An 18,942-nucleotide genomic window follows, 5' to 3' on the forward strand; every position below is an offset into this window, starting at 1 on the left:
ACTCATGCTTTAATGCTCGTTTACTGCTGATCAATTTACACTGAAATTTAGGAATGTCTTGTGTTTTTTTTTTTTAACACTGAACAACAAATTTTGAGTTATATCTTGTTACAGGCATGAAAGTAAGTTTACTTTATAGATTTTGGGGGGGGCTAAAGACAGAAATAGTGCTTAAAACAGTACAAAAAAAGTAGTTTTTTTACACTTAAACAAAGTATTTTTTATTTATATGGTAGTAAGATGTAGCTACAAATATCAAACAACCTTTTTTGCCTTCCACTTGTATTCAGCATTGGGAGCATTCCTTTTCACCATCAAACAATAATCAGCTAACACAGTGGCAATCCATTTGCTTTTGTATCTTTGTTCCATTGCTGCAATGTCTTGCTGAAAGCGATCACCATACTTGTTGCTGACTGCACCACAGTATGGTGGGAAAAAATCCAGGCGTGAGTGCAAGAAATGCATCTTCAATGACATGTTGCACCCCAGTTTTTCATAGGAAGTAATAAGAAGTCTTCTGCAAGCTGCCTGTAGTTGCCAGCTTTAACATTTCCTAAAGACCAGTCGAAACATTTCGAAAGGCTTTTCAAGTGGCAAACAGTTCAGATTGCTAAGAGCACATCTGAACTGTTTGCCTTTGAAAATTTGCATTATTTGTGGACCAATGAAAACAACCTGCTTTAATCTTCTCTGTACTAAGCTAGTTAGTTAGTTAGTTACTTGGTTTTTAGGAGCATTAGCAACTAAGGCCATATTGCTCCGGGATTATGCGGTGGTCATTCCCTGACCTTTCCGCATCCTCCGTAGTTTGGTGGTGATGGGTTCGAACCCTGTACTAAGCCTTGGGAACTTCTCTTGCAAGTAGGTGAATGCAGGACAGTTCCCTTCCAAAGCTTTCATGAAATGTTTCATGAGCCCCAGTTTGATGTGGAGCGGTGGAAGCAAAACTTTATTTGGATCTACTACAAGTTCAAATGCTACATTCTTCATTTCAGGTGTTAATGATTTTCACTGAGGTCAACTCCTCTTCTTTTAGTGCATATCCTTGGCACAACTATCCCACTCGCAGAGAAAGCAACAATACTTAATGTAATCCTTTTGTAGTCCTAATAAAATGGTGATTACCTTTAAATCACCACATATCTGTCACTCATACTTCTGAAAGCATACGCCTAAGGGAATGTTCTATATGTTTGTGTATGTTTTTTTTTGTGGATGGCATACACAAGAGGTATTGTTTGTTTGTTATTTGGTTTTTAGGAGTATTAGCAACTAAGGCCATATTGCTCCGGGGATATGCGGTGATCATTCCCTGACCTTTCCGCATCCACCGTATTTGGTGGTCACGGGCTCGAACCCCGGTCTAATCAAGAAGCGTGTGCTACACACTGCTGCTCCTGCCCACCTGGCTATGGAGGCACCACAAGAGGTATTAAAGGCAGCATATTTCCATTGTGCAATAACACAGCCTTAAGGCTAATCTTAGATTTGTCTATAAATAGTTGCCATTCTTCGGGAACATGCCTCATGTTCATTGCTGCCATTAGACCATCAAAAACAGTGAGTTCACCTTTGTTTGATAGAATTTATCATAGTCTTTATTTCGAGTAAAAAATATTGTCACTTTCACATAAAGATTCCACTGTTGTAGCCTCGATGCCAAAAGCTCTGCCTTATTCTTCAGCAGTTTGAGATCCTTAATAAGGTCATTAAGCTCACTTACTGTGATCTTTTGTGGTTCGAAAGGATAAAGGTTTGGACAAAATGGTGGATCCCTTGACGTAAATGGCTGCTGTACTCCTTCATGTATATCAAGTTGATGTTCATCAGTATCTTCATCAGAGTGTATAGAAAAATGATCGAGTGGTTCAGGAATTGATAATACTTTACCGTGATGCACAGGACAAATTGCAGATGGTATATTTGGGTACATCACTGTCAGCTTTTACTTCATTGTCATCCCTTTTCTAATAGGAGGCACCAAAGAGAAGTAACAGTCTGTGATGTGATTTGTTGGCTCCCTCCATATCATGGGCACTGCAAAAGGCATAAAACGTCCCTTTCGATTCACCCATGCATTGAGTTTTGATGAACAGGTAGTGCAGCATATGTGTGTGGAGCCCAGTTCTTTTCCTGGTCGCCTACTTCACACAAAGTACAAGAAGTAGGCTTTTTTTATGTCTTGAGTTAAGGGACACTTTCTTGAAGCTAACATTCTCCACATATGTAATAGAAGTCATCTGGATTATTCACACAATTACAGGACATATTAATCTTACATGACACAAAATGTAGGAATCTCACTCAGAACAAATCACCCATTACCTAGCCATATTTGAGGATTACTGCAACAGAGTTGAAGAAGCATTTGAGGTGACAACTTATAATGTGATGCAGGCAACATGGTCATGTGATAAGGTCATGTTGCCGATCATGTGATAAGAGCATGTAGTACTGAAACTGCGGTGTTGCAATGCACTTTGCCAAGAGCGATAGTTGATAATGTAGAGTAACTAGCTAATATGAAACCAACTGTAATTCAAAAACAAGAGCCAATCAACAAATTTTAATGTGATTTTCGTGTTCAGCAGAATAATTAGTCAAGATTGGGCATTTTCATTTTCGTAACATATTACGTGTTGACCAGTGTTATCATAAAGCTTATGAAGTAATGAATTATTGCTTCATAAGATTTATGAAGCAATAATTCATTGTTATTTCTTGGTGATAATGCACAAATAAAGATAAACAGAAATAGATAAACTGATCTATTCCTGCTATTTCAAAACATTTGTAAAACAATTTTAAGGCACTTAAACTAGCTGTAGTGGTGCAGGGAAACAGAATCCTCAGCAAATAGCTATTGTGTGCTAAAAAGCTGTTTTAAATTATTGGTAGTTGCTCTGTTTACCTTCCTAAATACCAGACACCTCCTATAGTGCTATCTGAGGGGCCAGCCCTAAAACGTGCTATAAGTGGGACCCCATCCCCTCACATGGACTATTTTTTAGTTTTTTTCTTTTTCAGTTTTATGAAGGCAATAACTTCTGTGCAAGTTTAAAACTTTCACACAATGTACTCGGCTTGCAAATTTCTAAATTTTGACATTTTTGCATCTATTAAAAAGATTTTGTTAAATTAAACTAAACATCTATTTCAGTATTATAAAACATGATAAATATAGTATTAACATACATCAAGTGGCCATTTAATAGGTACACCTACACTTTCATAAAATGAGGCTTTCCTTCAGTAACAGCATTATATGTTTGTACCAAGTGATATAAAGCTGTTGTTGTTGTTGTTATTTGGTTTTTAGGAGCATTAGCAACTAAGGCCATATTGCTCCGGGATATGCGGTCGTCATTCCCTGACCTTTCCGCATCCTCCGTATTTGGTGGTGACGGGCTCGAACCCCGGTCTAATCAAGAAGCGTGTGCTACGCACTGCTGATCCTTCCCACCTGGCTACGGAGGTGCCTATGATATAAAGCAGGTGAAAAGATATTCAGGATGGTGTGTGTATGTGCTAATCAGTTTAGGAATAGGCAAGGCAACAGATTTAAGTGACTGAGTGTGGCATGGTAGTCAGAAACAGATGCTCCAGGGTGAGTAGCATGAAAACCAACCCTGCTTGGATTTCTATGCATGACCATGTCTCAGATTTATCAAAATTGGTCCAATAACCAAATAACATCCAGCCAACAGTAAACCTGTGATGTAAACAACACATTGACGTGAAAGGCCAATACAGGCTAACAAGATGTACAGAATAGCAGAAAGGCTAGTCAGTCAAATAATAACCCAGTAAAACACTGGTAACGAAAGGAGCACATCCAAGATGCACAAATTGTCATACCTGTCATGGATGGAGTATTGCAGCTGATGACCAAACTGGATTCTATTGTTGTCAGCAAAAAAAAAACAAAAAACAAAAAAAAATAGTATAATTTATAGTGGGGTAAGGAATACCAAAAATGACAGTAGAAACTGGAGGAAAACACAATGCCTTGTTTTATGAATCCTGGTTCCTGCTGTTTCATGCTAATAGAAAGACAGAATACAGTGAAAATAGCACAAGTCCATGCCAGGTATTGATGCAGACTGGTCTGTTGTGATGTAATAATAAGAGAACTGTTTTCATGGTACATCATGGACCTCTTATACCAATAAAGTAACATTTCGATGCCACAGGTTATCTGGAAAGTGTTTCTGACAAGGAGTAGTCCTTCATGGTTGCAATGTATCATCTCAGAACAGGTGTTACAAGAGGATAATTTGACATGTCACAAGACAAGAATTGTATAGAACTAGTTCCAGTAATACAAGAGTGAGTTCAGCCTATTGCATTGGCCTCCCCAGTCACAGATCTCAATCCAGCAGCTGTGCAATGAAGTGGAATGAACTCTTTCAAGTAAACATCTGTAAGCATCCGATTTACAGAAAAACTTGAATTAAGTTTCTTGAATCAGCATTCCTGTGGAATGCTTTTGATACTTGCTGAGTCCAGGCCATGGCTAATTCAGGTATTTCAGATGGTTAAAGGAAGGGGTCTAATTTCTATTAGATAGACATACCTAATAAAGTAGCTACTTAATGTAATAATAATAATGCTATCATTAGTGAAATTTACTGATGTCATGTTGAATGTACATGCAAACATAAATGGCAATGCTGGTAGTAATAACTACCAGCAAAGAGAGTAAGTGAACAATGTCAAATTAAAAAAAAAAAAAAAAAAAAAGCTGAGAAGAGTGCAAATGCAACAATAAACCTAGATACTGATTTTCAAAGAATGGTATTTCTACCTTCAAAGCTACATATGATAAGTGAAATACACAACTTAACAAATAAACAAACAAAAGTTTACTGCATTGGAAACTATTATTATGAAATAAACTGCACAATTAACAAATGTTAGAATATAGTCTCTATCATTCCTTCCCCAAAGGCAAAAATCAAGAGGAAGTAGGGTTATATCCAGATTTATTCCTTCTTTGACCTTAAAACGAGTAATATAAACAGGAAAACATTTTAAGTATGAGCACTACAGACAAAAAATCCATGGCACTTCACAGGATTAACCACAAGCATTAAAAGTGAGAGTGCTGTAAGTAAGAGTGTTATGCTTCTTACTTAAGTAGTTTTTAGAAGCGCCACACATTTACAGAGTAATTGCATTAAATTTACTAGAGATAAAGCATCGCTGTCCTTTCAAACACGTTTCTTTACAGCTTTGTGTGAAGTATGCCCCCCCACTGGATAATTATATTTTAATAATTAGTTAATAGACATAAACATACACCCCTACTCCAAATTTCAGGAAACAATTTCCTTGCAGTTGTGGTTATCATCTCAGCAAAAAAAAGCAACGCCCTTTATGCACACAACACTGAAAAATGACAAATATTACCTGTAGTTAGTTTACTGCACTACAGTCAATTTACTAGCATTTGTTCCAGTTTCATTTCAGCTTTTATGATGCTTTTCCTATGCTATCCCTTTAAGTTAGATTCTATATGTTTGAACTATCCTATAAAACAGGTAAACGTATTATAACACACAATATACATATACACTGCCCTACCATTAATATCCAGGGACCCCTTCTGTTAACAGTTTTTCATGTCTTACCTAAGCACCACTTCACACATAATTATAAATATACTCATAAGCCTTTGACGAGACAGTAATACAATTGTGAGTGCAAAATGCTGCGATTAACTTAGTTAACAGATTTCCAATATTGGAATGATAATAGGGCATCATACATTGAGTGATCACTGAATTATGGCCACCTACCTAATACTTCATAGGTCCTCCTTTTGTCCTCAGTACAGCAGCTATCTGATATGGCATTGATTCAACAAGATGTCGGAAGCGTTCGGGAGGTATGGCCAACCAAGTTGTGTGTAATGCAGTCAGCAATGCAGGTATGGAGGTGATTGGTGTATCCAGAATACTGATATGCCTTTCCAAAGTGTCAAACAAGTGCTCTATGGGATTGATATCGTGGGAGTTTGGAGGCCAATCAATATGCTGGAAGTCAGAACTGTGTTCCTCAAACCATTCCTGCACAACAAGTGCCTGATGGCTCGGCGCATTGTCATCTTGAAAGACACCATCGCAATTCAGGGGAAAAGTGTAACATAGAGGGATGTGCACAGTCAGTAAGCAGTTGATGATAGTGGAGATCAGTGATACGTTGTTCCACATGCACCAGGGGTCCAAGTTCCTGCCAGTGAAACATGCCCCACATCATACAACCATCTCCACCAGCCTGCACTTTTGATATCATGCATCATGGATCAAGAGCTTCATGCTGTTGATGCCAAATCCGTACACAACTATCCACGGTGTGGAGTAAATAACGTGACTCATTCGAGCAGCACACTTTCCAGTCTTCTAACGTCCAACTTGCATGCTCTTTGCGTGAGGGAAGTCTTTTACGCCGATGAACCTTGGTTAGGAGAGGATGCCGTAAGGGTCCTCTCCTAACCAAGGAGAGGATGCCATCATCTGCTGGTATAGCCCATACGCGGGAGCTTGCAATGCATGGTCATGCCAGATATTGTTCCGGGTTGGCTCATGTTGTATTGGGTAGTCAACTCTTCAACAGTGCTGCGCCTGTTCGCCTGTACAAGTCGTTGGACCCGGCACTCACCTGTAACATCAGCCTTTCACTGACCTTTGCAGTTTTGCCGTCAGGTCATTGTTTGACCATTTTGATGCCAGTCATGGTACACTTTAACAATGGCGGCTCTCGAACACCCCACCAGTTTAGCCGTTTGGGAAATCGAGGCACCAACTTGTTGGGCACCCACAATCTGTTCTTTATCAAAGTCCGATAAATCCTGGTCAGTGGGCCGCATTCAGTTTTCATAGGGGTGGTCATAATTCAGTGATCACTCAGTGTATAAGCAATCAGTCTGCATGCAACGTTTTGCATTGATGATCACTAGGTCAACAATTAGTAATGCAATCTGCAACTGAAAGCAGACTGGTGCTGAAATCATCAAAAAACAACCTGGAAAACCTCCAAAACTAACAGCACATGACAAAAGAGCCTTGAAAGGAATTGTCTGCTCAGAATGCAGATCGATGTTGTCACAGCACACGCACACAAACATGAAATGATTGGAACACATGTCAGCATTAGTAGAGTGCACAAAATGCTACATAACATGAGTTACCACGATCATGCAGCCACTCAAAAGCAACTAATCGCTCAGACTAATGCAAGATGCCATCCAGCTGGTGTAAGGCCCGCTGTTCATGGAACATAGACCAATAAAAAGCTGTTCTTTGGACTGATGAGTTAAGGTATATAGTTATGTCTAATGGTTGTGCCTGGGTGTGGTGGATGCTTGGAGAAAGCTACCTGCCAGACTGTATTGTCCCGAAAATGAAGTTTGGCAGAGGCAACATGATGGTCTGGGACTGTTTTTCATGGTTTGGCCTGGGATCACAGATCTTCAGCATTCAGGTTTTGGACAAAACCTGAATGCTGAAGATCTAGATGTCCTGAACAATAGCGCATTACCGACATTGTGGCAGCATGTCAGGAAAGGCCCATACCTGTATCAGCATATCATACTGCTTGTGTTGTGACGGAATGGCCAGCCCAGTGCCCTGACCTCAATCCCACAGAGAACCCCTGGAATGAATTGAATCATCAGGTGCATGTGAAGAGAGACTGCCCAAAAAACAGACCTGAACTGGCCACCACTTTGAAGGCCAAATGGTGGAAAACACTAGAGAACATTTACAAAAAAATTGTGGAGTGTTTCATGGAGACTAGCAGCTATTATAGCAGCTAAAGATTTCAGCATACATTATTAGTTTTCCTGCAAATCAATATTAGTTGCAGATTTGCAGATATGTGGATATTAATGGTTGAGCAACATATACATATATACACACACACACACACACACACACAACACATACATGGAAATATGTGTCAATGTAGTAGTGTTGTATTTTTGTGTACAGGGTGTCTCAAAAATACACGGCATAACTGATCATTCGTCAACTGCTTGTTGACGAATGATCAGTGGCATGTCATCCAAGAAATCAGGCATGTTTTCTAGAAAGTTTCTGTACGCCTGCCCTGTGAGTTTGTTTCGAAGTACATGGGCCCAAATAACTTATCACCAAAACCCCCGCCCAGATGTTGAGGCTGAACGGCTGTTGGTGATGTGAAGGAAGAATTGCATGTGGGGTTTTCCTCAACCCACACATGCTGATTGTGAAAGTTTTGGATTCTGTCTCGTGTGAACTGTGCTTCATCTATGAATATCACTAGGCAGGAAAGTGAGGAGTTGTGCCACACTGCTGCAAGAACTGCTGGCAGAACATTACTCGCGCAAGATAATCTGCTGGTGACAAGGCCTGTACCCGTTGCAGATGGTAAGGATACAGTTGGTGTTCTCGCAACACTCTCCAAATAGTCAAACGTTGAACAGCCAGTTGCATTGCTATTCTGCGTATGCTGATTCTAGGAGTGGCATGCACAACATCCAAAATCTCCTCCTCTACTTCAGGAGTGTAGATCTTGGTCATCCTCTGTCAGCAGCACGAGGTGTAAAGGTCCCATGTTCACAAATGCGACGATGGATACCTTCAAAAGTTTTGCTGTCTGGAGCTTTGTTCTGGGAACCTTTCGTGGTACAAAGAAAGAGCCTCCAGAGCATTGTGTCTGCCAAACCGTACATAAAGTGCATATCCGCTTGCTCCTGATTTCAGTACATGGTTGGAATGGAAAACCACCAGATTCTGTCAATACCTTGTGATGAAGGAATATCACCTGTGGGAGATAAGACATTCCGGTTAATAACTCGGGAACCAAGCATTTCCGGAACTATGTTGATATAAAATATTTTTATTGTCTACATATAAGGAACTGATTCCTGAAGTTATGCCGTGTATTTTTCAGACACCCTGTATATAAACATGAAACTGTTACTCTTCCATTTCTGGTTTTGAAAACTTTAAAATGGAAAAGTAACTCATAGTTTCTGATTTATATTTCATGTTTCCAGAAATTTCGAGTGTACAGTTCTAAAATGGTGCTCACAGGCCGGCCACTAGGTAGTCCACCAGACCAAACCTGCTAGTAATTCTCTAGGAGACTTCCAGATCAGCTAATGTACAATCTAGCTACCCTACTTTGCAAGATAGTGACTGGAAAGAGTGTGTAGTCAGTGGGGGGGGGCATTGTTGAGGCCACATTATGTCAAGGTGATGGGTATATTCTTATCATGTGAATGCCATATCCAAAAATTTCATTATTTTATACAGTATGCACCACACCTTTTCTTACTACTGACTACATCACGAATTGCCAAGCTAATAGGACAAACTTATCTGCGAAAAGATATAAACCTCCCAAACACTTCATCTTGTTCATTTTACGAATATGCATGGTCTCAGTTCTAATCTCAACAATCTCTGTTTCCACTTACAGTCTGCCAAAACCCTAAGTACTCCGTCTACAGAATCTCAGTTTTCAGTTGATTCAACCACTGCTCATCTCATATGTCTGAATTATTTGCTGTACGATTCCTTTTGCTTTAAAGGGGGTGTTACTTGTGTATATGTCCATTCTGCTCACAACAATTGTAAAGCAGTTATTAATCATTCTAAACAAGATTTCAAAAATGCTAAGAGTAGAAAACTTGCACCTTGTCCAAATGGTAGTCGAGCATTCTGGTCTCTTGCCAAAGTTATTGGCTGCAACTTTTGTCCATCTCTATTCCCACTCTGTCAAAAACCAGATGATTCTATTGCCACTTCAGCCAAAGATAAAGCTGACTTGCTAGCATCCTATTTTTCTTCAAACTCATGTATTTATGACCTTGGTAAACCATCTCTTACCATTCCCAGTACTTTCCATTCAATGTCTCTGTGATCTGTGAAAAGGTTGTCCAAAGGATTTTAATCAATGTTGATGCCATTTCTCCACTTGTTTTCAAAACCTGTGCATCTGAACTTACTCCTGTTCTGTGTTGCCTTCTTGAAAATTTGCTCATATCCAACCAGTTCCTAAAACGGTTGACAAATCCCTCCCTTCCCATTATCATCCTATTACACTTTCTCTACTCTTTCTAAAGTAATGGAGAAATCAATTAACTGCCACCTCTTCAACTTTCTAGAAACCTTTCATCTGATCGATGATTACCAGTATGGATTCCATCAGTGTCGATCCACTAGTAATATTCTGGTTTATGTTACCCATTGATGGACAAATTCAATGGAAAAGTTTGGTGAAATTCAAGCAGTTGCTCTTGACGTATCAAAGGCTTTTGATCATGTTTGGCATAAAGGTATTTTAAATAAGCTTCTGTCTTATGGTTTGTCTGTATTTTTGTAATTGGGTATCCAGTTTTCTCTCTGACTGCTCCCAGCGGGTGAGGGTAGATGGCTCTCTGGCTTCTAACTTCTCTACTAATGCTGGTGTTCTCAAAGGTTCAGTTCTCTATCCCACTCTTTTCCTCTTGTATATTAATGAGCCTCTTCAATTGACCAGAAATCCTATCCATAGTTTTGCTGATGATAGCACATTGCATTCCACCTTCTAGTTTCAGATCTGTGTGAGATTCAAGTTTAATTAATACCATGTTCATTTACTGCATTTGAATTACCTCTAATTGCATACCTTTGTGAAGGAAGCATTTTTTTTTTTTTTTTTTTTTTACCGAATGATACTTAACCTCAATAAAATAATGTACAGATTTTTAAAGATGACAGGACTATCTGATTTGTACAAATCTGACGAGAAATGAAATACTACAAAACACATCTGACATCAACTATATTTTACATTAAGAAATAACTGAATATAATGAATATTACCTGAAGTAAGAGAAAAACTAGTGCCCTTAGCTTTTGCTCTCCTTTCACAATTAATTCGTAGTGCTTGCAACCAAACTTCCAGTTTATCCTAATAAATTCAAAATGAGCTTTAGTCATTGAATGTAAATAATGAGCTTTTATCTAAATGATCTTGTACCACTAAATGAGCTTTTATCTAAATGATCTTGTACCACTAAATGAGTTTTTATCACTAAATGTAAATAATGGTGACAAATGCTACAATTCCCAGATAAAAAATTTCATTGTCCCGTTTTCAATGGGACAATGCCATTTTTTTTTGCTATGTTCTGGCCATCCCATCATTTTAGTAAAATATCATATTTGTCCCATTTTAAAAAAAAAAAAAAAAAAACTCTAAAAAACACTTAAATACTGGCACAACATAACCTATAATCCCATGATTATATCATAGGATGGGGCCATTGTAGGTAATAGACATTCGGGTAACCATAGATAGAAGCATGGCAGTCGAATGCCGAAAATTCCATCTGCCGGTGATTACCACCACAACTGAAAGAGACCAACAATTTCTGTCATAGGCCTTTTACATCAGTTCAACAATGTATTGCATGTAAGTAGTTGATCAGTAGTCTGTAGTCGGCATTTATTCTGCGTGCTTGCCGGTTGTCGCATACACACACACTTGAAAGTTTTTATTTTATAATTTTAAAAGTTTTAAGCCTCAAAATTTAAAATGTCAAAAAGGAGAAATTGCACATTTAACGAGGACCTTCAAAAAGAATTCAAATTTATTAAACTGGACAATTGGTACAGTGATAAAACAAAAGTGGTTTGTCAACATCATAACGTTCATTTTTCTGTTTCTCATAGAAGTAGGAGTGGCATTAATCAACATCTACGTAGCCAGAAACATAAGAATGCTGAGAAAACTTTGAATTTGGTTCAAAGCATCAGCTCATTTATCATCCTGTTTTCATTGTTCCCTGTCCTATTTTGGTGTCAAGGAATTATGGTCAGCCTATCTAGAAATCTTGTTAATTACTAGAATACCAGACAATCCTAACCTCACACATAACATTTTTTATCTTTTCCTCACCAATAACCCTTCAAAGCATACAATTACCTCAGATCAGAATTTGATTATGGTCTTTTCCCCAGTGAAGCTTCTGTTCCATGGTAATTCTCAGCTTCATGTCATTAGGCATATAAAAATGTAAAGTGGGACAATCTGTGTGATTTCTATTCTTTTTTCCCTTGGCTGGATTGCCATTTTAAACCTTCTGTTATTAATATCTGTTAATATGATGTCAGTGAAATTAATTTTGTAGGGATGAAATTTATTATTTCACATTCCACCCCTAAACTGTTATCCTTTTATATAAACTATGATTTTCCAAAAAGGTGTGCTACAGTTGTCCATGATAATAATACAGCATATGGAAACTTGTATTGTAGCTTATATCCAAATAGAAATAATAATCATAAATAATAAATACAAATAATAATCCAAATAATAAAAGGAAGATAATTAGAAAATGTTCAGCTTCATTTTCTGCTTACACTAAAGTGCACAATAGCTGTTAACAAGTTATTAATAAATTTAAGCTCAATTTTGAAAAGTCTGAGTATTAAACTTGCTTCTTATCCAAATGGTAGTTGGGCATTCTGTCTTCTGCCAAAGCTATTTGATGCAAATTCTGCCTGTCAATATACCAACTTTTGTTATGTACAATTTGCACTAATGATTCTATCTGCATCTAAAGCTGACTTTTTAGCATTTTAATTTTCCTCTAATTCTTGCATCTAAGGTAGAAGATACTAGTCTGTCAACTAGTATCTTCTACCTTTTAAACCTTTAACCCGCTGAATGATACTAGATTACTAAAAGTTCCAATACTTTCTGCTTGAGATGTCCATGGGGGGGACTGTACTTTTCCAGACATTTGAAGAAATAACAACTCAGTGTAATTAGCATGAACGTAAACAGTTCCAAAGATTAGATATAGTTTCAGAAAAAGGAAAGGAATAAATAATTTATAATACACAAAGAAATTTTGTCAATACCTTTAACACTGTTAAATAGAGATGTCCACTTAACAAAAGCTCATGGTTCATAGGATTATCTGGATTCTCCAGCTGACATTCCTTTTTAGCTACTGCAAACAATTTCCTTGTCATGAAACTGCAAAAAAAAAGAAAAAGAAAAAGGTCAAAGTGGTTTGGTTAATATTTAACTGTTTACAATAAAAATCAAAAATAATATTTGATGGGCAGGTTAAATGTAATAATCATTATATTATTTCATTTAATGATCGCATTCTATAAAGTATACTTAGATACAGCTAGCACCCCTTTTTCCCTTTAATATCAAAATTTCATAAATTCGGTGTTCTTTACAAAATTTGGAAATAAAAAACTCTTGATATATATATATATATATATATATATTAGTTTGATTGCTTAGATTACTTAAATTTTGGTGTCTATTTTCTATAGGGTATTGAGGTGTATCCTGAACAGGAGATTTGGTTAGCGTTTTTAGTCTAACCTATTCCTAGGGGTCTGTGGTGGTGTTCAAATTATATAATAACTAAGGAAGTTAGTTATAATTATAATTATTTAACTTTAATTAATAATATTAATCAATACTAACTAACATTCCCTTAACTGGTCATCTATCCGCTACTTCATCTGGGGCTTTGAGTGGATCGATAGCCAGTTTTAAAATAGGGGAAAAATAGGGTTAGGTGCCGACCACCCAAGATTGAACACACATTTGGAACCAAAACGTTACCAAACACAATAAATAATCGTAATAAAATACGTATTTTATTACAGCTATTACGTAATAAAATACTGCTAATGCTTTTGCTTCTATCCTAAGCAAACTTGTTTTTTATTTGATTTTCGATCCAAACAGATGACAGCCGTTCCATCTCTTCCAATTCTTTGTGTCTTAATCTAATGGATTTTAATTACACTTTGAGTTGTTCCTGCTATGAAAGATGTTTTTATTTTCTCTGCATTCTTTGTAATTCTCGGCGTTGCCTCATTTAGGTCTGTATCACGTGCAATATCACATGGTCTTTCATTTCGCTCAAAGCATTTCACAATTTCATATTTTTTCTCTATCGACAGAGGCGGACTGGCCATAAGCCTTACTGGGAAAACCCCGGTGGGCCGGAGGCCGGTGTGATTTTGGCCATAAACGCTAGTATGAGGCCACTATAAATTTTCCCAGGTAAGAATTTTTGAGCCAGTCCGCCTTTGTTTATCGATATTGCTTTTCTTTTTCTCTCTGAATCTGCAGTGTCTTCACCAGAATGCTTCCTTTTCACACCTTTTAAGTATTTTACTCATTTTTAGGGAATAAAGCACAATTACAAAACGAGGAGGCACGCTTGATACACATAAACAAAGCTGCGCGCGTGTAGCAACTGAATAAACAACACCGTAAAGGCAGAGATACACTATTAACACCTCACATTTTACTAAAGCACATTTCAAAAAATGTTTTACTACCATAAAACAATAAAAACAATTTCCAGTTGCGTTTCTGCTAGTGGAATCTGTTATAAACTGGTAGTAAACTCGAATTAATTGCATTTGCGATAATACCGATAGCTGGAATTGTGTGGGTTTTTACGTTATTATGGTGAAATGTGTTTCCCCTTCACTGATATAAAAAACATAAATACATTTCCAGAATCTTCTCTTCATTCCTATCGTGTTGCGTTCGGTTGGGGTGATTCCGCGTTCGACTGCCATTTCTTGTAAACACAAAGGAGAATCGTGCATAAGCGAATTCGGCTCATGTTATATAAGATATCGTTTCCCTATTTATAAATCGTGTATGATCGAATTCATGTAATGTAAACACGTGTTATACGAGGACTGACTGTACATGACAATATTTTTACAGATTGCATTAGATAAGATTGACATGCATAAGTGATGATGTAATATTGCATCAGCTGTTACTTTCAGCTATATAAGCACACTCTGCAAGAGTTGCAGTCATTGCTTGCTTGTGTCAGGATGGAGAGTTATGTGCGGTTGACGCCACGAAGAAAGAGTGCTACTGTTGCTTTACTTGAGGAAGGACGTTCTTCCTGTCATATTGCTTATAGAGTGTCTTATAATTAGTTGACAGTGAGTAGGTTTCTTTCCAAAATCAAGAATACTGGTTCTGTTGATAGGAAAAAAGGAACCGAATGCAAATGAGTCTCTATGCCAAAACAGGACTGTGTTTTGAAGCACTTATGCCTTAAAAACCATAAAAATTCTTCGTCGGAGCTGAAAAGAGAATGGGAAGAACATACAGGAGTGGTAGCAAGTGCAGTAACAGTCGAAGATGCCGCTTCAAAAATGGACATGTAGCCCATCATCTTAAGAAGAAGCCCCTCCTTACACAAAAAATGAAAAAGACCCGATTAATTTGGTGTGAGGAGCATGTCAAAATGGACCCCCGAGCAGTGGAAGTCAGTTATTTTCTCAGATGAGAAATTCAACCTGCATGGCTCTGATGGGAGACAAACGATTCACTGTAGACATGGAGAAGAATACCATCCAGACTGTATGGTGTCTACAGTGAAATTCCCTACCAGCCAAATGATATGGGAGTGCATTTCATATCACAGAGTAGGTCAACTGCAGTTTATAAAAGGTTCCATAAATGCCAATGGATACCTGGCTATACTGAAAGGCAAATTGCTGCCAACCATTAGAAACCATTTCAACCTGCCAAGTAACTGCAATCTTTCAGGACGATTCTGCTCCTTGGGTGAAAAGTGTAAGTAGGCACTTCTGCAGTTACTTTAGCTTCATTTCTGCATTAGAGGGTCGACAATAATGTGTTTACATTTGTTTAAGGTGAAAAAATGGCTGGAAGAATGGCCCATTACATTACAACTCTTAGTTGGTCAGGAAACAGCCCGGACCTGAATCCTATAAAGAACTGTTAGCATCATGTGGAATCTGCAGTTGCCAGAAAGAAACCAAAGACCCTTCGTGAACTTGAGGAAGCCATAATTCGTGTTTGGAACCAGAAACTATCAGTTGATTATCTTCAGAAATTGATCTTGTCAATGCCTTGATGGTGGCTGCTGTCATCAGAGCCAGAGGCGGTTCAACTAAATATTAGTTTGCAGCTGGTGAACTTTTCATTTTGTTTTCCATTTAAAATGATAAACTGAAGCAAATTGAGGGCTTCTGATAACATTTCAGCCATAATTGTCGTGTTTACCAAAAGTTGTATAAAGGTTGCAAATGCTCATTTTGGAATATTTTGAGAGCCACTGTCAAATATTACTTAGCTTTGCCTTAACTATTAATATCTTTTGTTTATATTTATATTTGTGATGCTAATCATTAATGCAACATACCATCGCGAAAAAGGGTTAGAAATGTGAAATTCCTAGGTGATGTACTTTCTTTGAACACCAGTGTGTGTGTGTGTGTGTGTGTGTGTGTGTGTGTGTGTGTGTGGTTTTTAGAATAAATAAAGTGTCTGTGAAAATGGAAAGTATACAAGGTGCCAGAAGTAAGAGAAGTTTAAGGGATGGTAGTAAGCGGAAGTGAAGTAGTGGTAAAACAGGTGAAAGAATTAGAAAAACCTAGAGTAATAATGAACTGGGACTGAGGGAAAAAAAAAAAAAAAAAAAAAAACACAAATAAATAAATAACACTATATTCAGATATGGGCGGGCAATTTTAGCAAGAGGTCAAATCAGGGGATGGCAAATATGCAGAATCTGAATATGGTAGACGAAAATATGATACATAGCCAGGAAATTCATCAGGGGACTACTCCTGACCATGTATCAGGCATTGCGTTTCCAAATTTGTCTGTAGGGGCGCAAATACGTGGCCTTTTATCGTAATACTGGTAGACAATGTAGTCCCTACTCAGTGTAAAAAATGTAAATTAAAATAAATACAAATATATACAAATTTACAAAAGTGTAATGTGGAATATATAATACAAATGTATGTGAAGTGCATCATTTGTATTATATTCTACATTACACTTTTGTAAATTTGTATGTATTTGAATTTATTTTAATTTACATTTTTTACATTGAGTAAGGACTACCTTGTCTACTAATATTACGATAAAAGGGTGCATATTTGCCCCCCCCCCACCTTTCTAAAACTACAGACAAGTTTGGAAATGCTGTGCCTGATACATGGTCAGGAGTAGTCCCCTGATGAATTTCCTAGCTATGTATCATATTTTCATCTACTATTTTCAGATCTGCAACCCCCTGATTCGATCTCTTGCTAAAATTGCCTCCCATATCTGAATATAGTGTTATTTATTTATTTACTTGTACATATATATTTTTTTGTCCTCAGTCCCATTTCATTTTTACACTAGGTTTTTCAAATTCTTTCACCTGTTTTACCACTACTTTGCTTCCACTTACTACTATCTTGTGTACTTTTCATTTCCATTTTCACAGACACTTTATTTATTCTACAAACCCCACATTATTTATATCCTTTTGCTTTCTCTACTGCTGCTTTGCACGTTTTGGAGCATTAGCCATATTATAATTTTTGTTATTTCCCTTTTTCTGCTTATTTTGCTTCTTAACTGTTATATATTCCTACTATATATATATATATATATATATATATATATATCTTTTTTTTTGTTAAATGAAAAGGAGTCAATCCTATATAAATGATAATCTTCAAAAAAGTGGATAAATGAGAATTCAAAGAAAAATCACAACCCTTTATTCATTTAATTTCTATTATTTTTATTAATTTAGATTTTTAGTTACTTATGTTTTTAATTCAGGTGTCGAAACAGTGAAATTCATTAAGATACAGAAATTCCTTATGCAGTAAGAATGTTACTATAACATCAATCAAATATATCTAATAGATTTTAAGGAAAAAATCATTTACAAAATTTCTATAATTTTCAGATCAACATGTTTTAATTCAGCCCAACTGCAAGCTCTGACAATTTTACAAAACATAAATACAGTGCAACCTTGATATAAAGTGCCTCCTCATACCATGGGTACAATCATGTCCACCAAAACAAATTATGAAAAAAAAAAAAGTAGTGTGCCCAAAGAACTACCAATTTCATATTGAAAACTGGAAAGAGTCAATATTGCATATACTCATACCTACTGTACATTGTACTACGGTATTTCCTAGAAGGGAAATTAGGTTAAAAATGGGCTGTACATTCCCTTCGATACATTCCATATTCAGTTGCAGACTAATTTTGTAAACAACAGGACTTGTCGGAGACTAATTACTGTAGACACCGAGTTTCTCCCTCTCACTCTCAGCTAGAGATGCAATAAAAATATGCAATATAAGGTGCAATAAAAGTGAACACTAATTACAAACAGAGGGGAACATTACATTAGTTACAAAGTAATCTTTTGTAAACAACAGCATGACATCCTTTCTTTGACTAGAAGTTCTTAGGATAGCAAAAACTGCTAAGGGCTAAACTTACACAACACTATACACGAACTGATAAGTGATTTATGGAGAAATCACATGACTTCACTTAGGCACTATGATAAGCAAGACAGTTTGGTTTTGATTTAGTTTTCTCAAAACAGGGTAAACTCTAGGACATCAGGAATAAATACATGGTAAAATTAGTAGATCATTAGGACTGAAGTAATGGCCACCAAAAGAAAAAAATTATACAGTTGAAAAAAAAGTTAAAGATTATTGAAAGAGTCAAGGGTGGCAAAATAAAATGCAGTATATTTCACGAGTGTGGAATTCCACAAGAAACAAATCGTGGTTGGATGAAAGAGGAAGAAAACTTGTGTTCATTCATAGACTCTGTAGAAGACGAAGTAGGCCACGAAGAAAGGAAACTAGACTTTGTGCAAACAGTGATGTGGACCAACTGTATAAATGCTTATATAAGTGGTTTCTATAGAAGTGTAGTGAAGAAGTACCAATAAATGGGGTAATTTTGAAAGCATAAGCAATAAATTGCATACACTATTTGGTGGAGATGATGACACATTTAAAGCTTCTGAAGGGTGACTTTGAAGATGGAAGGCTCATCATGGGTTATTCCAGGTTAGTCTTGTGGCAAATCTGCATT

At 37.0% G+C, this 18,942-nt stretch overlaps 1 protein-coding gene across 2 annotated transcripts in view; it reads right to left on the reverse strand.

Annotated features, from left to right (window-relative positions):
- The window catches only part of Polr1B (RNA polymerase I subunit Rpl135), a 332,313-nt gene that overhangs the window by 180,101 nt on the left and 133,270 nt on the right, over positions 1–18,942 (reverse strand). For both annotated transcript variants that reach the window (XM_090381414.1, XM_090381406.1), the window contains 2 exons: positions 12,906–13,023; positions 10,860–10,947 (listed from right to left, as the gene is read on the reverse strand). In XM_090381414.1, the coding sequence (XP_090237540.1) occupies positions 10,860–10,947; positions 12,906–13,023 (206 nt within the window). The remainder of the gene's footprint in view (positions 1–10,859; positions 10,948–12,905; positions 13,024–18,942) is intronic.

The sequence above is a fragment of the Mastigoproctus giganteus genome, chromosome 1 (genome assembly GCF_048544385.1).
Source record: "Mastigoproctus giganteus isolate SK-2022 chromosome 1, ASM4854438v1, whole genome shotgun sequence".
Lineage (NCBI taxonomy): Eukaryota > Metazoa > Arthropoda > Arachnida > Uropygi > Thelyphonidae > Mastigoproctus > Mastigoproctus giganteus.